Source organism: Aethalodelphis obliquidens, unplaced genomic scaffold (assembly GCF_003676395.1).
Source record: "Aethalodelphis obliquidens isolate GAN/ISIS:26980383/991018 unplaced genomic scaffold, ASM367639v1 scaffold11, whole genome shotgun sequence".
NCBI lineage: Eukaryota > Metazoa > Chordata > Mammalia > Artiodactyla > Delphinidae > Aethalodelphis > Aethalodelphis obliquidens.
Genome location: NW_020837955.1, coordinates 26,159,337 through 26,184,109, shown reverse-complemented (window position 1 = coordinate 26,184,109; position 24,773 = coordinate 26,159,337). Strand labels below are relative to the sequence as shown.

Sequence of the window (24,773 nt, the reverse complement as noted above, 5' to 3'; positions counted from 1 at the left end):
AAAAAAAAAAAAAAAAAAAAAATCATACAGAGTAAGTTCTCTAAGCACAATGGAATTAGAAATCAGTAACAATAAGATAACTAGGAAAATAGCAATACTTGGAAAATAAGCGACAAATCAAAGAAAAATGACAAATCAGAAAATATTCTGAACTGAATGATAATGAAAACACAACATGTCAAAATTTGTTGGATGTATCTAAAGCAGTACTTAGAAATGTTTAGCTTTAAATTCTTCTATTAGTATAAAAAACAAAGTTAAAAATCTATGGTCTAACTTTCACCTTGAGAAGCTACAAAAAGAAGAGCAAATTAAGCCCAGTGAAATAGAAAAGGAAATAAGAAGTCACAGGTTAAAGAACAAATCACAAAGAAAACAAAGTATCTTCAGCTGGATGATAAAGAAATACAACATTTCAAAATTTGTGGCATGCAGCTAAAGCAGTGTTTAGAGAAAAATATTTCTAGCTTTAAATCCTTATGTTGGGGTAGGGGGCAGTGATGGAGTCCAAAATCAATGCCTTCCACCTTTAGAAGGTAGAAAAAAAGCAAACTAAACCAAAAGAAGGTGGGCAATGGATCTCAACTGTGTGGGCTATTTTTCCCACCAGAAGATATTTGGCCACATCTGGAGACATTTTTGGTTATCACACCAGGGAGACACTACTGGTGTTTTGTGAGGAGAGGCCAGGGATGCTGTGAAACATCCAATGATGCTCAAAACAGAATTATCTGGCCCAAAATGTCAATAGTGCTGGGGTTGACAAACTCTGAAGTAGAGGAAGAAATATAAAGCCAAGATCAGGAATAAACAAAATAGAAGACAGGAAACAACAGAGAGTATCAATAAAACCAAAAGTTGACTTTAAAAAAAAACAACGCAGTAAAATGGATAAACTTTTCTAAAACTGATGCAGAAAAAAGGCAAAAATTACCAACACAAAAAAAATAACTAATATCAGGAACAAAAGAGAGCACATCACTACAGATACTACACACATTAAAAGGATGATAAGAGAATATTATGAACAGCTTTATGCCAATAAATTCAACATGTAGATGAAATGGACAAATTTCTTGAAAGATACAAATTATCAAAACTAACTCAAGAAGAAATAGAGAGTTAGTGTCAGCCTTGCATCTATTACAGAAATTGCATTCATAATCAAAAACCTGCCCACAAACAGAAGACCTAAATAGACGTTTCTCCAAAGAAGATATACAGATTGCCAACAAACACATGAAAGAATGCTCAACATCATTAATCATTAGAGAAATGCAAATCAAAACTACAATGAGATATCATCTCACACCGGTCAGAATGGCCATCATCAAAAAATCTAGAAACAATAAATGCTGGAAAGGGTGTGGAGAAAAGGGAACACTCTTGCACTGTTGGTGGGAATGTAAATTGATACAGCCACTATGGAGAACAGCATGGAGGTTCCTTAAAAAACTACAAATAGAACTACCATACGACCCAGCAATCCCACTACTGGGCATATATCCTGAGAAAACCATAATTCAAAAAGAGTCATGTACCAAAATGTTCATTGCAGCTCTATTTACAATAGCCAGGACGTGGAAGTAACCTAAGTGTCCATCAACAGATGAATGGATAAAGAAGATGTGGCACATATATACAATGGAATATTACTCAGCCATAAAAAGAAACGAAATTGAGTTATTTGTGGTGAGGTGGATGGACCTAGAGTCTGTCATATAGAGTGAGGTAAGTCAGAAGGAGAAAAACAAATACCGTATGCTAACACATATATATGGAATCTAAGGAAAAAAAAAAAAGGTCATGAAGAACCTAGGGGTAAGACAGGAATAAAGACACAGACCTACTAGAGCATGGACTTGAGGATATGGGGAGGGGGACGGGGAGGCTGTGACGAGGTGAGAGAGTGGCATGGACATATATACACTACCAAGAGTAAAGTGGATAGCTAGTGGGAAGCAGCCGCATAGCACAAGGAGATCAGCTAGGTGGTGTGTGACCCCCTAGAGGGGTGGGATAGGAAGGGTGGAAGGGAGGGAGACGCAGGAGGGAAGAGATATGGGAACATGTGTATATGTATAACTGATTCACTTTGTTATAAAGCAGAAACTAACACACCATTGTAAAGCAATTATACTCCAATAAAAATGTTAAAAAAGAAAAAGTCATGGTGCCATAAGAGCAAGGAAAAAATTAGCGAGAACAACAACAACAAAAAACAACCTGCCCACAAAAAAACTCCAGGCCCAGAAGTATTCATTGGCAAATTTTACCAAGCATTTAGGGAATAAATAATACTAATTCTACAGAACATATTTCAAAATATAAAGGAAATGGAAATATTTCCCAATTCATTTTGAGGCCAGTATTACCCTGATACCAAAACCTGACAAAGAACTTACATTGAAAAACAAAACAAAACAAAACCACAGACTACTATTCCCTCAAGAACACAGACACAAAAATTCTTGAGAAAATATTAGCAAATTTATAGAAACTATCAGTTTTACAATAAAAAACTTGTCTGGTCTTTGTCCCAATTTCCTGGGACAGAGCTTCGGACACCTTGGAATTTCCTCAGTTATAGGAGTGTCTTCTGTTATTCATGGTGGGCCCTTGGACCACTCTTGAGTTTATGCTAGGGAGATGACTTAAATTGGACTGGTCATGCCAGAAAGACCAGCCATGTAATTAGAGGATTCAGGCTTTGAGCAACTGATACCAGCCAACCTCTGGGGAGAGGAGGGTCACTAGAGAGTTCAATCACATGGTGAATGATTCAATCAACTGTGACTACATAATGATATGGAAATAAAAACTCTAGAATCCAAGGTTCAGGTGAGCTTCCTGGTTGGTGAACACATCAATCTGCCAGCAGGGTAATGTATCCTGATAGTACACGGACAGGACACAGAAGCTCCATGCCCAGGATTCTCCAGGACCTCACCCTATGCATCCCTTCATTTGGCTGGTCGTGATTTGTATTATTTATAATAAAACCTGTAATCGTAAGTATAGCACTTTCCTGAGTTTCATGAGTAGTTCTATTGAACTACTGAACCTGAGGGGATTGTGGGAACACCTAAATTTGTAGTCAGTTGGTCATAAACGTGGGTGGCCTGGGGACTCTTAAACTTGCATCTGGCAACTGTAGTGAGGGCAGTCATGTTGGGGACTGCACCCTTAAATTTGTGGAGTCTGTACTAACTAGAGATGTTAGCGTGAGTATTGTAAAATACACCATGACCAAGTAGGGTTTATTCCAGGAATGCAAGATTAGTTTAAGGTTCAAAAAAATGAAATCAGTGTAATTAACCATATTAACAGAATAAAAAAGAAAAACCACAGTATAATCTCAATAGATGTAGAAAAAGCATTTGACAAAATTCATCCATTCATTCATGATAAAAACTTTCAGCAAATTAGGAAATAAAGGAATTTCCTCAACTTGTTAAAAGGCATCTACAAAAAAATCTATAGTTGTCATATCAATGGTGAAAGAATATATGTTTTCCCAATATCAGAAGCAAGGCAAGGATGTTCACTCTCATCAGCTTCTATTCAGCCACTGTACTAGAGGTCCTAGCCAATGAAACAAGGCAAGAAAAATAAATATCATACAGAAAGGTAAGGAAAAAGTAAAAATATCTTTAACGTAAACATCATTTAGTGTCTATTTAGAAAATCCTAATATACAAATTACTAGAACTAATAAGTGAGTTTAGCAAAGTAGGTTTACAAGGTCAATATACCAAATTCAATTGCTATTTACAATAGCATCAAAGAATATTAACTACTTTAACAAATATTAACTAATTTATTGAAGTATGTGCATTACCCACACTCTGAAAAACTACAAAATACTGCTGAATTTTAAAAACATCTAAATAATTGAATGAATGGGGAGATATACCATGTTCATGCATCAAAAGATTAAATGTTGTTCAGATGTGTCAAGTCTCCCCCAAATTAATCTACAGATTCAATGCAATCCCAATCAAAACTCTAGTAGGCTTTGTTGTAGAAAGTGACAAGCAGCTTCAATAATATATGTGAAAATGAAAAAGACCTAGAATACTCAAAGGAACTTTTGAAAAAGATGAACCAATTTGGAAGGCTTACGCTACCTAACTTCATGACTTACTAGAAAACCTGCAGTAATTAAGACAGTGTGGTATTTTAGTAAAGATAAATATTTAGATCAATGGAAAACAATAGAGTCCACAAATAGATTCACACATACATGGTCCTTTCATTTTTTACAAAGATCCCAAGGCAATTCAATGTAGAAATGTCTTTTCAGTAAATGATAGTGAAACAACTGGAGGTCCATTTGCCAAAAAGTGAACTTCAACTGTTACCTCACACCTTCTAAAAAAATTACTCTAAATGAATCTCAGATCTAAATGGATTACCTATAGAAAACTTAAGAGAAAATTTTGTGATCTTGGATTTTGCAAATATTTCTTAGGACGTAAGAAGCATGAACCAGAGAGATTGGTTCAAGATGGCGGAGTAGAAGGACGTGTGCTTACTCTCTCTTGCGAGAGCACCGGAATCACAAGTAACTGCTGAACAATCATCAACAGGAAGACACTGAAACTCACCAAAAAACATACCTCACATCCAAATACAAAGGAGAAGCCACAATGAGATGGTAGGAGGGGCACAATCACAATAAAATCAAATCCCATAACTGCTGGGTGGGTGACTCACAAATTGGAGAACACTTATACCACAGAAGGCCACCCACTGGAGTGAAGGTTCTGGGCCCCATGTCAGGCTTCCCAGCCTGGGGGTCCGGCAACGGGAGCAGGAATTCCTAGAGAATCAGACTTTGAAGGCTAGCGGGATTTGACTGCAGGACTTTGACAGGACTGGGAGAAACAGAGACTCCACTCTTGGAGGGCACACACAAAGTAGTGTGTGCATCAGGACCCAGGGGAAGGAGCAGTGACCCTGTAGGAGACTGAACCAGACCTACCTGCTAGTGTTGGAGGGTCTCCTATAGAGGCAGGGGGTGGCTGTGTCTCACCATGAGGACAAGGACACTGGCAGCAGAAGTTCTGGGAAGTACTCCTGGAGCTCTCCCAGAGCTCACCATTAGCCCCACCAAAGTGCCCGGTAGGCTTCAATGTTGGGTAGCCTCAGGCCAAACAACCAACAGAAAGGGAACCCAGCGCCACCCATCAGCAGAAAAGTGGATTAAAGTTTTATTGAGCTCTACCCACCACCAGTCCCTCCCATCAGGAAACTTGTGCAAGCCTCTTAGATAGCCTCATCCACCAGAGGGCAGACAGCAGAAGCAAGAAGAAATACAATCCTGCAGCCTGTGGAACAAAAACTGCATTCACAGAAAGACAGACAAGATGAAAAGGCAGAGGATTAGGTACCAGATGAAGGAACAAGATAAAACCCCTGAAAAACAACTAAATGAAGTGGAGCTAGGCAATCTTGCGGAAAAAGAATTCAGAATAATGATAGTGAAGATGATCCAGCACCTCAGAAAAAGAATGGAGGCAAAGATCAAGTAGATGCAAGAAATGTTTAACAAAGTCCTAGAAGAATTAAAGAACAAACAAACAGAGATGAACAATACAATAACTGAAATGAAAAATACACTAGAAGGAATCAATAGCAGAATAACTGAGGCAGAAGAACGGATAAATGACCTGGAAGACAGAATGGTGGAATTCACTGCTGCGGAACAGAATAAAGAAAAAAGAATGAAAAGACACGAAGACAGCCTAAGAGACCTCTGGGACAACATGAAACATAACAACATTCGCATTATCAGGGTCCCAGAAGGAGAACAGAGAGAGAAAGGACCACAGAAAATATCTGAAGAGATTATAGTCAAAAACTTCCCTAATATGGGAAAGGAAATAGCCACCCAAGTCCAGGAAGTGCAGAGTCCCATACAGGATAAACCCAAGGAGAAACACACTGAGACACACAGTAATCAAACTGGCAAAAATTTAAAGACAAAGAAAAATTATTGAAAGCAGCAAGGGAAAAACAACAAATAACATACAAGGGAACTCCCATAAGGTTAACAGCTGATTTCTCAGCAGAAACTCTATGAGCCAGAAGGGAGTGGCATGATATACTTAAAGTGATGAAAGGGAGAACCTACAACCAAGATTACTCTACCCTGCAAGGATCTCATTCACATTTGATGGAGAAATCAAAAGCTTTACAGACAAGCAAAAGCTAAGAGAATTCAGCACCACCAAAATCAGCTTTACAACAAATGCTAAAGGAACTTCTCTAAGTGGGACACACAAGAGAAGAAAAGGACCTACAAAAATAAACCCAAAACAATTAATAAAATGGTAACAGGAACATACATATCGATAATTACCTTCAACATGAATGGATTACATGCTCCAACCAAAAGACACAGGCTTGCTGAATGGATACAAAAACAAGACCCGTATATATGCTGTCTACAAGAGACCCACTTCAGACCTAGGGACACATACAGACTGAAAGGCAGGGGATGGAAAAAGATATTCCATGCAAATGGAAATCAAAAGAAAGCTGGTGTAGCAGTACTCATATCAGATAAAATAGATTTTAAAATAAAGAAAGTTACAAGAGACAAGGAAGGACACTACATAATGATCAAGGGATCATTCCAAGAGGAAGATATAACAATTATAAATATATATGCTCCCAACATAGGAGCACCTCAATACATAAGGCAACTGCTAACAGCTATAAAAGAGGAAATCGACAGTAACACAATAATAGTGGGGGACTTTAACACCTCACTTACACCAATGGACAGATCATCCAAACAGAAAATTACTAAGGAAACACAAGCTTTAAATGATACAACAGACCAGACAGATTTAATTGATATTTATAGGACATTCCATCCAAAAACAGATAACACTTTCTTCTCAAATGCACATGGAACATTCTCCAGGATAGATCACATCGTGGGTCACAAATCAAGCCTCAGTAAATTTATGAAAACTGAAATCATATCAAGCATCTTTTCTGACCATAATGCTATGAGATTAGAAATCAATTACAGGGAAAAAAATGGAAAAAACACACAAAAAATACATGGAGGTTAAACAATACGTTACTAAATAACCAAGAGATCACTGAAGAAATCAAAGAGGAAATCAAACAACACCTAGAAACAAATTAACAACGAAAACACGATGATCCAAAACCGATGGGATGCAGCAAAAGCAGTTCTAAGAGGGAAGTTTACAGCAATACAAGCCCATGTCAAGAAACAAGAAAGATCTCAAATAAACAATCTAATCTTACACTTAAAGAAACTAGAGAAAGAAGAACAAACAAAATCCAAAGTTAGTAGAAGGAAAGAAATCATAAAGATCAGAGCAGAAATAAATGAAATAGAAACAAAGAAAACAATAGCAAAGATCAATAAAATTAAAAGCTGGTTCTTTGAGAAGATAACAAAATTGATAAACCATTAGCCAGACTCATCAAGAAAAGGAGGGAGAGGACTCAAATCAATAAAATTAGAAATGAAAAAGGACAAGTTGCCAGACAGCGCAAAAATACAAAGCATCCTAAGAGACTACTACAAGCAACCCTATGCCAATAAAATGGACATCCTGGAAGAAATGGACAAATTCTTAGGAAGGTATAACCTTCCAAGACTGAACCAGCAAGAAACAGAAAATATGAACAGACCAATCACAAGTAATGAAATTGAAACTGTGATTAAAAATCTTCCAACAAACAAGGTCCTGGACCAGATAGCTTCACAGGTGAATTCTATCAAACATTCAGAGAAGAGCTAACGCCCATGCTTCTCAAACTCTTCCAAAAAATTGCAGAGGAAGGAACACTCCCAACTCATTCTATGAGGCCACCATCACCCTGATACCATAACCAGACAAAAATACTACAAAAAATGAAAATTACAGACCAATATCTCTGATGAATATGGATGGAAAAATCCTCAACAAAATACTAGCAAACAGAATCCAACAACACATTAAAAGGATCATACACCATGATCAAGGGGGATTTCTCCCAGGGATGCAAGTATTCTTCAATATACGCCGATCAATCAATGTGATACACCATATTAACAAATTGAAGAAAAAAAACCATATAATCACCTCAATAGATGCAGAAAAAGCTTTTGACAAAATTCAACACCCATTCATGATAAAAAAAACTCTCCAGAAAGTGGGCACAGAGGGAACCCACCTCAACATAATAAAGGCCGTATATGACAAACTCACAGCAAACATCATTCTCAATGGTGAAAAACTGAAAGCATTTCCTCTAAGATCAGGAACAAGACAAGGATGTCCACTCTCACCACTATTATTCAACATAGTTTTAGAAGTCCTAGCCATGGCAATCAGAGAAGAAAAATAAATAAAAGGAATACAAATTGGAAAAGAAGTAAAGCTGTCACTGTTTGCAGATGACATGATGCTATACATAGAGAATCCTAAAGATGCCACCAGAAAACTACTAGAGCTAATCAATGACTTTGGTAAAGTTGCAGGATACAAAATTAATGCACAGAAATCTCTTGCATTCCTATACACTAATGATGAAAAATCTGAAAGAGAAATTAAGGAAACACTCCCATTTACCACTGCAACAAAAAGAATAAAATACCTAGGAATATGGGCTTCCCTGGTGGCGCAGTGGTTGAGAGTCCGCCTGACGATGCAGGAGACACAGGTTCATGCTCCGGTCTGGGAAGATCCCACATGCCACAGAGCGGATAGGCCCGTGAGCCACGGCCACTGAGCCTGTGCGTCCGGAGCCTGTGCTCCACAACGGGAGAGGCCATAACATTGAGAGGCCCGCGTACCGAAAAAAAAACCACCTAGGAATAAACCTACCTATGGAGACAAAACACCTGTATGCAGAAAACGCTAAGACACTGATGAAAGAAATTAAAGATGATACAAACAGATGGAGAGATATACCATGTTCTTGGATTGGAAGAATCAATATTGTGAAAATGACTATACTACCCAAAGCAATCCACAGATTCAATGCAATCCCTATGAAATTACCAATGACATTTTTTACAGAACTATAACAAAAAATCTTAAAATTTGTATGGAGACATAAAAGACCCCGAATAGCCAAAGCAGTCTTGAGGGAAGAAAACGGAGCTGGAGGAATCAGATTCCCTGATGTCAGACTATACTACAAAGCTACGGTTATCAAGACAATACAGTACTTGAACAACAACAGAAATAAAGATCAATGGAACAGGACAGAAAGCCCAGAGATAAACCCACGTACCTATGGTCAACTAATCTATGACAAAGGAGGCAAGGATATACAGTGGAGAAAAAGCAGTATCTTCAATAAGTGGTGCTGGGAAAACTGGACAGCTACATGTAAAAGAATGAAATTAGAACACTCTCTAACACCATACACAAAAATAAAGTCAAAATGGATTAGACACCCACATGTAAGACTGGACACTATAAAACTCTTAGAGGAAAACATAGGAAGAACACTCTTTGACATAAATCACAGCAAGACCTTTTTTGATCCACCTCCTAGAGTAATGGAAATAAAAACAAAAATAAACAAATTGGACCTAGTGAAACTTAAAAGCTTTTGCAAAACAAAGGAAACTATAAACAAGATGAAAAGACAACTCTCAGAATGGGAGAAAATAGTTGCAAATGAATCAATGGACAAAGGATTAATCTCCAAAATATACAAATGGCTCATGCAGCTCAATATTAAAAAAACAAACAACGCAATCCAAAAATAGGCAGAAGACCTAAATAGACATTTCTACAAAGAAGACATACAGATGGCCAAGAAGCTCATGAAAACCTGCTCAACATCACTAATCATTAGAGAAATGCAAATCAAAACTACAATGAGGTATCACCTCACACCAGTTACAATGGGCATCATCAGAAAATCTACAAACAACAAATGCTGGACAGGGTGTGGAGAAAAGGGAACCCTCTTGCACTGTTGGTGAGAATGTAAATTGATAGTCACTATGGAGAACAGTATGGAGGTTCCTTAAAAAACTAAAAATATAACTACCATATGACCCAGCAATCCCACTACTGGGCATATACTTAGAGAAAACCATAATTCAAAAAGACACATGCACCCCAATGTTCACAGCAGCAGTATTTACAATGGCCAGGTCATGGAAGCAACCTAAATGCCCACTGACAGATGAATGCATAAAGAAGATGTGGTATATATATACAATGGAATATTACTCAGCCATAAGAAGGAACGAAATTGGGTCATTTGTAGAGACGTGGATGGATCTAAGACTGTCATACAGAGTGAAGTAAGTCAGAAGAAGAAAAACAAATATCATATATTAATGCATATATGTGGAACCTAGAAAAATGGTACAGATGAACCAGTTTTCAGGGCAGAAATAGAGACACAGATGTAGAGAACAAACATATGCACACAAAGTGGGGAAAGTGGCATGGGGGATGGTGGTGGTGGGATGAATTGGGAGATTGAGATTGACATGTATACACTAATAGGTATAAAATGGATAACTGATAAGAACCTGCTGTATAAAAAAATAAATAAAATTCAAAAAATAAAAAAAAAGAAGCATGAACCATGAAAGATAAACATGTAAACTGGACTTCATCAAAATTTAAAAGTTTTGTTTTTCAAAAGACACTGTTAAGAAGATGACAAAGGCAAACCACTGAGGAGAAAACATTTGTAAACCACATATGTAACAAAGAATTTGTATCCAGAATTTACAAAGAACTCTTACAACTCAATAAGAAAACAACTAAATAAAATAAAAAGCAAAAGACACAGACCCTTCACCAAAGAAGATATATCAATGGCAAACAAACACACAATAAGATATTCAAAATCACTAGGAACATGCAAAATAAAACACAGTGAGATACTACGACACACCCACTAGAATGGCTAAAATTTAAAAGACTGACAATACCAAGTGCTATCCAGGATCTGGAGCTACTGGAAGTGCCCTACACTGCTAGTCAGGATGTAAAATGGTACAGCCACTTTGGAGAATGGTTTCGTAGTTTCTTTATAAAGTTATATACACACTTACTATGTGACCCAGAATTCTACTCCTACGTAGGTAAGAAAAATGAAAACCTGTATCTACAGAAAGACCTGTTCATAAAAGTATGTAGCATCTTTACTTATAATAGCTAGAAACTACACACAACCTAATGTCTATCAACTGGTAAATGAATAAACAAACTGTGGCATATTCATACAATGGACTCAGCAATATAAAGGACTTAGCTACTGATTCATAGGACAACATGAATGAATTTCAAACAACATTATGCTAAGTGAAAGAAGTCAGACACAGAATAGTATATACATGATTCCATTTATATGAAATTCCAGAAATGGCAAAACTGTAGTGACAAAACAGATCAGAAGGTGGAGATAAGAAACTGACTATAGAGGCATGAGGTAATAATATTTTGAGATAAAAAGAAGTTCTGTATCATAATTGTGTTGGGGGTTGCATGACTGTATACACGTCTAGTCACTGATTCATACACTAAAAATTGAGGAATTTTATTGTATAGAAATTACACTGCATCAAAACTTTTTTTTTAAGTTATAAACCTCATCCTACAATTGAGGCAATACTCTAATCTACCATAAAGTACTCAGGAATGAGACTAAAACATCAAATCCTTATTCTAGAAGACTAATAATACAAATTACTAGAAAGTGCATAATTTTAAAACATAAGCGCTTTGGGGAATATCTGTTCTTTCATCTACTTAAATTTTTTTTTCATTTCTGGCATATGATTAATCTGCTGTCAGTCAAGAGTATAGACAGTCAAATCTTCATCTTCATAACAGGAAGTCAGATAACAAGCAGGGTAAGTTCCTAATTTAGAAATACGAAAGCAAACAGTAGAAGAAACTGTTAAATTACTGCAAGTGGTAGCCTCTAGGAAGCAGAAATTGGATGGGGATAGATGAGGCAGAGGAATGTTATTTTAATTTGTAAGCCATTTAGTATTAACTAACTTTTATCTTAGTGCCAGAAATTAAGATGCATCTAAATACATACTAAAGTTATACAGTATTTGTGAAATAATCACTTCTTAGGTAAAAGCAATATTGGGAACTACAGAGAATTTTCAAGATTAAAATGACTGCTCTTAAACAAATTTTCAAATGTTAAAACAAGGCATTTAAAAAGACAAACCACTAATTACCTAGACTGCTTCATTATTTGATTCTATTACAGAGCAACATTCTAAAAATCTTTAAAAATGGAAAAAAATTCAGTGATTTCCTAAATCACTGGACTTCCAAATTGTAATTCAGTATTTCAGGAAGGAGTCAGGCATGAAATAAACATTCAGTAGATATTTGTTGAAGGGAAGAAAAACCCAAATGGTACCATAATTAATAGCACTACTCATAATAGAAAGCCCATAGATCCCAATTTTCATTGTTACTATACTCCATTCCTCACTATAGTACTAGAAGCAGACACAGATGTTATACATATATCTATTTCAAAGAATCCTCCTGTCTAAGGGAAATATATCACATAGAAAAGTGATTCTCAAAGGGAGTAAGGGAGGAGAGGTTGGCAGGATAGCTGAATTTTCCTTGTTCTGGTTGCTGCAGGAGAGTGGAGGTGCCTTCTTCCAACTGACTACACTCCCTACTCCTTATTGGTTTATTTAAAGTTTTAAAGGAATCACTGCTGTGGTGATCATTTTGTAATGAATAGAAATAACAAATCACTATGTTGTACACTGGGAACTAACATAGTGTTGTTGGTCAGTTATACTTCAAAAACAATCAAACTCATAGAAAAAGAGATCAGATTTGTGGTTATCAGAGGCCGGGGGTGACGGGAGGGGTAATTGGATGAAAGCAGTCAAAGTGTTTAAATTTCCAGTTATCAGATAAATAAGTACCAGGGATGTAATGTACAACATGATTAATATATTAACACTGCTGTTTGTAATACATGAAAGTTGTTAAGACAGTAAATACTAAGAATTCTCATCACAAGGAAAAAAATTTTTTCTTTTTCTTTTATTTTGTATCTGTATGAGATGATAGATGTTCCCTAAACTTATTGTGATAATAACTTCATGATGTATGTAAGTCATTATGCTATACACCTTAAATTTATATAGCGCTGTATGTCAATTATATCTCAAAAAAACTGGAAGAAAAAAATAAAGGAAACATTGCTTAATATTCATTCATTCATTCTACCTTTAGTTTGTTTTAGCATTTGTCATATGTTCATTATCTTACTGCAATAAATAAGACAGGCAATCTTTTTTTAAGCTTTATTGATACATACTATAAAATTCACCCATTTTAAGTGTACAATCCAATGAGCTTTTGTAAATTTACGTATTTGTGTAAGCATTACCACATTCCACTTTTAGAACACTTCTATCACCCCAAAAGTCCCCTCATGTCCATTTTCAGTCAATCTGCACTCCGACTCCTCACCCACCGCTCATCTGCTTTCTATCTCTATAGTTTTGCCTTATAAATATAAATTTCATATAATGGAATTATGCAATATGTACTCTTATGTATCTGACTTTGTTTACATAAGTTTTTTGTGGTTCATCCATTTTGTCATATGTATGAGTATTTTTTCTTTTTCATTGCTGGGTAGTATTCCATTGTACAATATACTATATTTTGTTTATCCATTCACTAGCTGATGGACATTTCAATTGCTTCCAGCTTTTGGTGATTACGAATAATGCCATGACCATGCATGTTCAAGTCTTCCTGTGGACTCCTGTAGAATAAGAGACCTTCATCTTACAGGACAGTGCCTCACACTTGTTACACTTTACCACTAAAATGATTTTTCACATTTGTGGCCAACAGTATGAAGCACATACTGATACTTAATAAATTAATATTAAATTCCTACTGATACTTAAAATGTTTGTTAAAAGAATAAAAGAAACACGTTACTCAGCTATTTCTGATAATATGGGTCTTAACTTCAAATGTTAAAACAAAACAAAACAAAAACAACTTTGTCTCCAATGAGTTTACCTGCTACAAATAACCTGATGATGAGAATAAAGATATTAAACATCCCTAGATCAGTTTTGTACAAAACAATCAATTAAGCCTAAGTTTCTCTAAAAGTCTTCTCAAAACTATACCAACATTTCATTAAAAAGTACCTTCAGGGCTTCCCTGGTGGCACAGTGGTTGAGAATCTGCCTGCTAATGCAGGGGACACGGGTTTGAGCCCTGGTCTGGGAGGATCGCACATGCCGCGGAGCAACTAGGCCCATGAGCCACAACTACTGAGCCTGTGCGTCTGGAGCCTGTGCTCCGCAAAAAGAGAGGCCGCGATAGTGAGAGGCCCGCGCACCGCGATGAAGAGTGGCCCCCGCTTGCCACAACTAGAGGAAGCCCTCGCACAGAAACGAAGACCCAACAGAACAAAAATAAATTAATTAATTAATAAACTCCTACCCCCAACATCTTCTTTAAAAAAAAAAAAGTACCTTCAGGTCTACATAATCATGCTCAAAGTATTCAGCCATTCATTTACTTAGTAAGGATTTATTGAGTGCCTACACTGGGAATATAAGTACTCTAAAATGTCGAAGTCTCTTCCCTCATGTGGCTCACATTCCATCATCCAATTTTTGCAAAAAGTAAAAATAACAAAAATAGCAAAAAATAACGCAGGACTTACTAAGAAAATTGCAACTATATACCATACACTATGGCACTATATTCTTACAATGTTAGATAACCACCATGTAATTCTTTTAAACTAATTTCTACATAAGCATGTTTAAATTTTATACAAATAAATCGTGTTGTTTCTTTAAACAGTCAGTGGATTAAATATGGTGTTTGTGATAAATTCCATTAAAATATTAGACTCTGAGCTTTTGGTAACCTGCCCCCACCCAGCAATAAACAATGATTCTATACAAAAATGAGATTCAAATACTTCTTTTTGACTAATAGTGATATTTCCAGGAACGTAACCTGCCTTCCAAAGGACAACTGATTGGGTAACATGTTAAAATGATAAAAGTAAGTACACCAAACCTTAAGAGCCAGGCCTAGAAATCTAAATTTTAAATTGTAACTCATGTGCATTTACTGTTACCAACAAAGACTACAAAAAACCATCCAACAGACTAAGTATTAATGACAATACATTATCCAGAGTTTTTGTGGAGACTAAAGATCACTTTTGTTCTGTTGTTCCTATAGAGGATATATACTATCACACAGGACTATGGTGATCGAAATTAAAAACCTGAAAATTTACTTCTAATACCAAGGCAAACTTACCACATTTTACTCTCAAGTCTCTTTTATTACATGAGAGGAAAGGTTCTTTATAGTTCCTCAAAAAGAATCCTAAATTGCCCTGTCTAATTAATCAAAATAAGAGTAAAGGAAAATCAGTTGCTTTATCAAAATACATGACTGACTAAAGACTAAAATTATATTCTTCTATAATTTAAAAATGCTTGTTTCAAATGGCTTCAAAGCTCTTGTCATGTGGCCTCCACAAATGGTATTTACATAGTGTTCTCAAAAGACTAGCAAAAATATTTCCCATGATAAACAAAGACAAGGAAATAAATACCACATGGAAACCCTTTTATCCAATGTCATAAAACTAAATAAAAATAAAATCCATAACACTTTCCCCTGAAATGTATGCAGTAACATTAATAACAAAATTATCTACTAAACCAAATATTTTCTCTTATAAGAAATTCATTACTTAAAACATAAGGAATTTCTCTCTAATACTATGTTGTGGAATCCCTATGTCTCCTTGAATGCACATTAAATTTAATCAATGAACAAGTATATATTGTGAATCTATAGCATTTCCATAATAACCTTTTTCTATAAATTTAAGCTATTTACTCTCTGTACCATCATCCAACATAAATAAAAATGGCCCTGTCTATAACATCTTGCTGATTTGTATTATTTATCATTTTTACTATATACACTATCTTTCCAAATATACCACAAGCTCCTCTATGGTAGGGAAGCATGTACAGCAATAGTTCTATATATATAGTGTAAGTTCAATAAATTTGATTACAAATTATTTTAAGAGCGCAGTTTCAATAGCTAGCAAATAAGGAAGCAAATTGCAAAGGGTAAAAAAGAACTCTGGTGATAAGGCATTAAAACAGCAGGTGCAGACCACACGTTTCAGGCATTTCCCAGAGCAGAAAAGGAGAACAGTAAAACACATAAATTTCAGGTTATAGTCACTGAGTCTTAGTTTTTAAGTAGATTATTACTAGGACTGTTTGCTGATTCCAGAGAAACAAATTGCAGGGATTTCTCTCATCTTCTAGTTGTACTGTGCATACCAGTCCAGTTTCCTTATCAAAAAAATAAATAAATTCCACTTCACCTCACAGAAATGTTCTGAAATTCAAAAGAAATAATAATGTATGTTAAAGGGCTTTGCACACAAGTAGCAAATTAAATGCAAGGTGTTATTGAAGATGGATTCTACCCTTTGATCCAACAATTCTAATTCTTCATGTTTATCCTAAGGATCTAAGTGGAGAAATGCACAAAAGTATTTGTACAAAGGTGTTCATAGTAGCCCTGCATGGCATGAAAAAGTAATGTAAAATTAACATTTTAAATGTCATGAACAGGGACTTCCCTGATGGTCCAGTGGTTAAGAATCTGCCCTCCAATGCAGGGAACAGGGATTCGATCCCTAGTCGGGGAACTAAGATCCCACATGCCACAGGGCAACCAAGCCTGCGTGCCACAACTACTGAGCCTGCACGCTCTGGAGCCCACGGGCCACAACTAGAGAGAAGCCTGTGTGCCGCAACAAAGAGTGCGCCCACCACAACGAAAGAGCCCGCGTGCCACAACTAAGACCCAATGCAGCCAAATAAATAAATAATTTTAAAAACGTCATTAACAGATGGTTGGCTTAACAAATTCTGGTGCTCACATGAAGTAGAATATCATGCTGTAATTAAAAATGACTTAACAGACGTGTATGAACTTGAAAAAATATTCAGGATAAGTGAAAGCAGGATTGCAAAGGTTCACAACCCTGAGATGCCTTCTTTCATCTTTCAAATTTGATCAGGTCCTCTATTATGGCCTTCACAGGATCCTCTATTTTTCTCTATTAAGCTCATCATAGTTTGAAATAATGTATTTATATGTTTACTTGAGAACATGTGTTAGATGATAACGAAGACTGTATACATATGTATACACACACACACACACACACACACACACACACAGGGAAGAAAAATCTGCCAGTGTTTTAAAATGTCAGAAGCCAAAATGAAAATGAAAACAATCTAAAAAAAATATGCATACTTAAATTACATTAGCACTATTGAACAGAAATGAGATCTGGATACATATTTTGTCAAACCACACCACAAAACCTCTTTGATTAGATTAGTATTGGGGAAACTGTCTTCACTTAAGAAATGACAAAGAATCATGCTACAATATATCCAAAAGGAGGCAATGCTGTTTAATTTGTAAGGAACAAAATAGAAGAGAAAGCTTTCTTCAGGTTAACATTCCTGCCTGGTTAGAATTATGCATATACTGCTTAAAATCTGGCCTGATATTAAACTTAACCATCACTTATAGCTATAAGGCTTGGACAAAAATCCTTTAAGCGTCTCTAGGCCACATGAGCTTTAACCATAAAATATATGATAATATCTTACCTTCATAAAGCAGAGAGCTGTACCAGATGAAATCCTGAATTCCCTTTCTATGATTTGTGACCAATATTACAGTATCACATAAATATTCTGGCGAAAGGCCTCTCATCAAATAGGAACAGAAGGAGTTGTCCTACCAACTTACAAGCCATGATCATGCAAGTCTCCTTCAAATGATACTTCCACAGGGGGATATATTCTTAAGAAATCCAACAACAGCAAACTTATGCTTCAATGAAGCATTTAATGGAAAATCTGAGTTTGTTGAGGTATATAAATAATTCTAGAGAATTTTTCATTTAAACTTGGTTTTAGTGAAAGACAGAATATCACAGAACACATCAGATCACATCACTCAACATTTGGAAAGTACTTGAAGAACAACACTAATATCATTAAGAGTTTAACTGCTACTAATTTCCTTTTGTCCTGAAACTTTGGGAGTTCTCTACTGGACAAAGACTCAGCAACTAGTTATTTAATATAGAAAAATTGAAAAATACAGACTAATAAGAAATTTCACAAAAATAAAAATAAGGCTTCATTCTATTATTCTGTGAACAAATAAGTACATGTTTAAGAATAAAAACCGAAGATATGTCTCAAATTACTTCCACTAGGGGGGGAAAAAAACCTCTACAACTATACTAGAAAAAGAATTCACCCCGCTCCTGCAAAACAAAACAAAAACCCCCCTAATAATCCATGAAGAAGACCGATAAAAAGGATATAAAGCTGAAAATATAACATCATTCCCCCTAAAATAAGACTAAAACATTTCATCATTCTGTAGTTTAAGAAAAGTTAAACTAAAGCCTTACAAGCAAAAGGAAAGTTGTTTTGTTTTGTTTTTTATGTCGTCAATCTTAGCACATAGTACTGAAATACTGCAGCTGAAAAAAGTAAGACATTTTTCATCAACTTTAAATTCAACCGTAAATTGGTATAGGTATACCTCGGAGACATCATGGGTTTGGTTCCAGACCACTGCAATAAAGCGAATATCTCAATAAAGTGAGTCATACAAATTTTTTGGTTTCTCAGTGCACATAAAAGTTATGTTTACATTATACTACAGTCTTTTTTTTTTTTTTTGGCTGCATTGGGTCTTAGTTGCCGCACACCAGATCTTTGTTGAGGTATGCGAGATCTATCGTTTCAGCACGCAGTCTTCTCTCTAGTTGTGACGTGCTGTTTTTTTTTTTTCTCTCTCTCTAGTTGTGGCGCTCGGGCTCCAGGGTGCGTGGGCTCTGTAGTTTGCAGCATGCAGGCTCTCTAGTGGAAGCGCGTGAGCTCAGTAGTTGTGGTGTGCGGGCTTAGTTGCCCCACGGCATGTGGGATCTTAGTTCCCCAACCAGAGATCGAACCCGTGTCCCCTGCATTGGAAGGCGGATTCTTTACCACTGGACCACCAGGGAAGTCCCTAATATAGTCTATTAAATGTGCAATAGTATTATGTCTAAAAAAAAAAAAAGTACATACCTCAATTCAAAAACATTTTATTGTTAAGAAATGCTTACCATCACTTGACAATGCAGGGTTGCCACAAACCTTCAATTGTAAAAAACACAATGTCTGTGACGCACAATAGAGGAAAGTGCAAGAAAATGAGGTATGCCTGTACTTACTACTTTGTACATCACCTTAAAATAATACAATTACTATATGCATGTTACAAGCTCATACGAATATTTACTGCCAATGTTTGACAGACTTATGGTTCTTTGCATATATGAGTTCTGATATCACTGAATTCTCATGACACAGGATGACAATAGTAGTCTTTAAAATTAATTGTAGCATTCTGTAGTCTACTATAACATACTTGTTTAAAAGAACTGGCAATCTGAAGATTTTTATTCTTCAAATACTATCTATTGTTTTCCTTTCCAGATGTATTATCATTAATATCCTTCAGAACACAAAGTAATCAGAGTTTGCCAAAGCAGGAGTTGCACATTCTTCCATTATTTCTACTTACAGAGTCTAATATAATACTTGGCACAAAAGAAAAACTCAGTTCCAATTTAGGACAGTCTACTTGGAGTTTGAAAACCTTCCATTCTTCAAAAACATCTACTGTGTACAGAGCACTGTGATGGGTACTGGGGATAAATCTTTAAGCAGAAGAGATTCAATCCTTGCCTTCATGGAGTTTTTAGTCCAATAAATGAGACATGAATTTATCAATCAGATAACTGTATTTCTACAGACTGTGATAAACAGTGAAGGAAAAGTAGGGATGCCATGAGGTATGTGAATACCTGTTCTAGTTTGGCAGATGTGGAAAAGGCTTCCCTGAAGAAGTTATTATTGAGCTGAAGTAAGAGTGTAATTAGATAGAGATAACATGGGGAAGAAAAATGATTCTCAGAAGAGAACAGAGTATGTGCAAAGACCCTGAGGTAGGAGGAAACATGGTATATTGAAGCAATTGAAGGAAGGCTAGCCAATATAATTCATCAGAATTGTATTTGGGACAAGAGTGGTTGCAGGGATACCAGTTAGGAGGTCGCGACAGCTGTCCAGGTGAGGAGTGATAGTATCTTGGATTAGGAGCGTAGCAACGAAGCTAAGAGAAAAGGCAGGTTCAAGAGATATTTAGGAGGAAATCAATGTTACGCTAAAGCCATGTAGAGTAGTGTCTACAGTAGAGTTTTAAAGATGACAGATCTTACTATTTTTCAGTTGTGAGACCAAACAGTAAAGAAGCTGGGAATTTGAACTTATCTTATACTACTCAATAAGCCAGATAGCAATTGCAGCCAGTTCTCTAATAGCAGTAACATCTCAGCAAGGGTGATTTTTGGAAGTGTGCCAGAAGGCCATGAACCAAGACTAAAGTCAACCATGAATTTAAAAAATAATTATGTATTACAGATCCCACCTCCTAACTGATAAAGGATTCCAAATGATAAAATTACTGGGATTTTCAAGGTACATGCTTTTAAACTCACATTACATCACGCATTTTCTCTCCTTTTTACTTCTATGAAAGTACGGTTTCAAGGCTTGGGAGAAAGGAGGAATAGGAATTTATAATATTATGAGCCAACTCTCAGCATAAATTTATAAAGTAACATTTTATATCAGGAATATCATATTATATCTGAGAATATTAGGGGGGAAAAGTCAACCAACATTATATCTTAAGGATGCTACAATGTCAGGGAACAAATGTCACTTTATGACATACAAGAGATCAATGTTCAAGACGCATAAGAACAGCAACCTCCATATAGGTAGCTTTTTGATCAGGAAAATAAGACGCATATACTCATCAACTCTATTCCTTTCCTTGTTTCAGATGACTAATAAATGAAAATTTTTACAAGTTTTCTTTCTTTCTGCTTTATGCAACCAGTATAATAAAATCTTTATTAAATCCAGTAATAGACTTAAAGTTAACAGGGAGTCTACAGTGCTCCCTTACAAATGAAACAACAACACTATCTCCCAAGTACCCCAGTATTAGAATTTGATCCCTGGTTCCCTACTCCATGAAGCAGAAATCTTAAATGGTAAGGAGAAATAATTTCTAGTGTTCCACTTTAACATACTAGTTCTCATCTAAAGGCCCCACCCTAAATCCCACACATGGGTGGACCTTGAGATAACATATCCTAAAATCTCTTTTTCTTTCTCTCTCTCTTCTTCTTTCTTTCTTACTATTTATATTCCCATGAAAAATTACTTTACTTAGTCTTAGGTGGTCCAACTGTACATGTAATTATTTTCCCTTGGGTACTAAGAACAACATGGCATACTTGTAGTGTTACAAATTTTCTGACATGCTGTGCTAAAATACACAGTAATTAGCAATGTGGTCCCACACACAATAGTAGAATCCTGACAAGAACACTAGCATGAAAGAGAAACATCACTTAGTCAAAACTCCAAGCTAAGCAAAGTATAAGTCAACAGATGACAAAGACATTAATGACCTGTAACATAACTGGTAAAATTTAGAAATACACATCTTATTCATACCTCTATAATCCTTGAGTTGTTAGTAAAAATGTCACATTTGCAATGATGGGGTGGTGTACTGAATAACCAATATAGTAACTGATCTCTAAAACTATCAATAAATCAGTGTCACAGAACTTCAGGGGAAGGTGGGACCTTGGTGAGTATGTAGTTCATCCCTCAACTTACTATGACGACAGTAAAGGACAGAGAAAAAATGTAATGAGATCATATACTTGATTTCTAGAAAGTAGGAAACAATAAATACTTGCAGCATGGCAGAATCCACGTTTGGTTTCCTACCTGGTATTTCTCCCATGTCTCGAAGTTAAAAAAATTTTTTTTTTAATCTACACATGGATTGGAAAACTTATAAATTCCTGAATACAGGTTTTAATTGATGATCCCTTAACCAGAGAAACTGTGAGGGGCAAGAAAATTTATGTGTGCTTTTTGTTTAATGCTGCATATCACACTACGTATTTTCATCCCAAACCTACCATACCACAACAAACCCTCTAGATCCACACATAAACATAAATACAGCATATTACACTTATGGCTAATTATTGTTATAATTTTAAAAATTGTTTAAAATACACAGAATAGTCTTAATGAAGAAAAGAAGCCATAAAGGAAACACAGCTTTAAAGATAAGTCAAAGAAAGAAGAGTGAATCCTAGTGATGTGCCTCAGTAATCCAGAGTGGGACGATCCAACATTTTGAGCTCTGTTATATACAGGAACCTCAGGTTTTCTGCATCAATGAGTTAGAGCCCCTACTCCTGCTCCCTCCCCAATCCACCTCCCCAAGTGTTACTCAATTTCCTGTCTGGAGCTCTCCAAAGTCTTCAGGCAAACTTAGTTACCCAGAGATTGTTCTGTGTCCCTCCAAAATGAATGCTTACATTCTCTAGACCAAACTTTGGAAAAAAAGATCTCATTTAATTCCTTTTATCAATGGAAAAGGCAAGCATCTGTTGATTTTGACTTTCTTTTAAGACTGGACTTTTGAAAACTTCATATGAGATGAATCTTTAGAATTCACTGACCCTCTAGAACAAAAACACTGAAGAGACAGCCAGACACTACCAAAAATTTTCAAAAAAATATGTCAACTATGTCTGAGTACAGCCAAGTAAGCATTTTCTAAGTTTCTGTTTTGATTGAAGAATAAGCACCTTCTTTCTTTTTTTTTTTTTTTTTGCTTTAAAAGTTCCCAATTCAATCTTATCATCCTTAAACAAAAAAAAAAAATAGACTGTGCCCACTAACTTCCTACTCTACCTAAATATTTTTATTCCTTTGACAAAACCCTTGATTCTGTTTTATATCCTGCCTGAGCTATTTCTGATTTTTAAAAATTTTTGGATCGTCCAAGTTTAAAGCTGGCCCGAGATTGCATTTAGCATGGGGCTGCATGCATGGACACATGCTGCCAGGTCTCTGAACTTACTATCGCTCTCAGTCACAGACATCTCCACTTAATAATCCCCAGCAAGAACGTCTTTCGTTGTCTTTCCAGATTCTATTTCTTCCCTTCTACACAAAGGTAGGTTATGATTCCGAGACTTTATTATTTTAAAAGGGCCAAATCCCGAGGGATGGTGGGAAAGGCTGTTTCCATTTGGCTGTTCAGTGTTGCTCTAGACTTGGTATTAGAGAACTGAGGTCAGTTGGGCCAGCACTTCTGCCTGAGTATGTGCTCCCTCCCTCCAACTGCCCTTTTTAAACCTCCCCAGCTTGCTACCTGTTGGCAGTGCTGGTGTTGCTGCTCCCGCTGCTGTGTTTCTGTGCCCGGCTCAACCTCCGTGGGGGCTTTGAATGCTGCAGCCGGGGGCTCGGCATGGAGGGGAACGCTGAGGCGTAGCCATGTTCACACTCTAAAGAAACGGCAAGAAAAAAAGATATGATAAGAGGAATATACCCAAATTCATGGATCTACAGATCTCAAGTCCCTGCAGTAACAGGTTGCTGAAAACAAGAGAAGAAAAAGAGATAAATTTTTTCCACTCTTTCTGGTTGGAAGATAAAATTCCCAGTCCTTGCCTGGTCATCAATCCTGTGACATATACAGACCCAACTCACCCCAGGAAGGTGTACCAACACCTCCTCTAAACCAAGGAGCTTCTCCCTCCTCTCCAAAATCCTCTTCTCCAAGAATTCTTGACTCAAACACCCTTATTTCTGAGACCAATTACCATTCACCTAAATTATTTCACTTGCCTCAAAATCCCTTTTCCTTTAACTATCCCCCTTCTAGAAGGTGTCTCTCTAAGCCCCACGTTTTTGTGTACTTCAAATAATTCAATCACCTAGTCTTAGGAGGACACTTTCTCTCAACACAATTTCCAGGGGCTGTACTCTTCATACCCCAATCTCTCTACATCTCCCTTAGTCTCCATTCCTAAGGGGATTCCATCGCATCGCACTTCAGATTCGAAGAGGTCCCTTGGCCACGAGTGTCTGTTCTCCGCCCTGCTCTTCAGCAGGCGTTCCCTTTCTTTGCTCTCAGCCTTGTCTCCTCCACCCCTACCTGCACTGCTCCCAGCCCTTTCCTCCAGTTCTTTGCATCCTCTTTCCTCCCAGGTCCTCAGATCACCTCCATTCTCAACACCCTCCTTCCCTCTCCTCTGGTCCACCTCCACTCAGGGCAGCTCCCAGGTCCAGCCTGACCCCTCTTCTCCATCTCCCCCAGGTGACAGTCTCCTCCCCTTCATTAACATACACACACCCACATGTGCCCCCTCACGCAGGCACCAGTGGTACTCCTCCCCTCACATACCTGCTGCCTCATGCACCTCTCCACTCACATGCCCACCCTCTCTCACACGCACACCCTCACACACTCACCCCTCCTCACACACTCACCCCTCCCCACACACGCACCCCTCCTCACACACGCACCCCCTCACACACGCAGCCCCCTCACACACGCAGCCCCCTCCTCACACACGCACCCCCTCACACACGCAACCCCCTCCTCACACACGCACCCCCTCACACACGCACCCCTCCTCACACACGCACCCCCTCACACACGCAGCCCCCTCACACACGCAGCCCCCTCCTCACA

At 37.0% G+C, this 24,773-nt stretch overlaps 1 protein-coding gene across 2 annotated transcripts in view; it reads right to left on the bottom strand.

The window, feature by feature from the left end:
• Window positions 1–24,773, bottom strand: part of MXI1 (MAX interactor 1, dimerization protein) — a 100,009-nt gene that overhangs the window by 57,313 nt on the left and 17,923 nt on the right. For both annotated transcript variants that reach the window (XM_027112555.1, XM_027112556.1), the window contains exon 2: window positions 23,448–23,580. In XM_027112555.1, coding sequence (XP_026968356.1) covers window positions 23,448–23,580 — 133 coding nt within the window. The remainder of the gene's footprint in view (window positions 1–23,447; window positions 23,581–24,773) is intronic.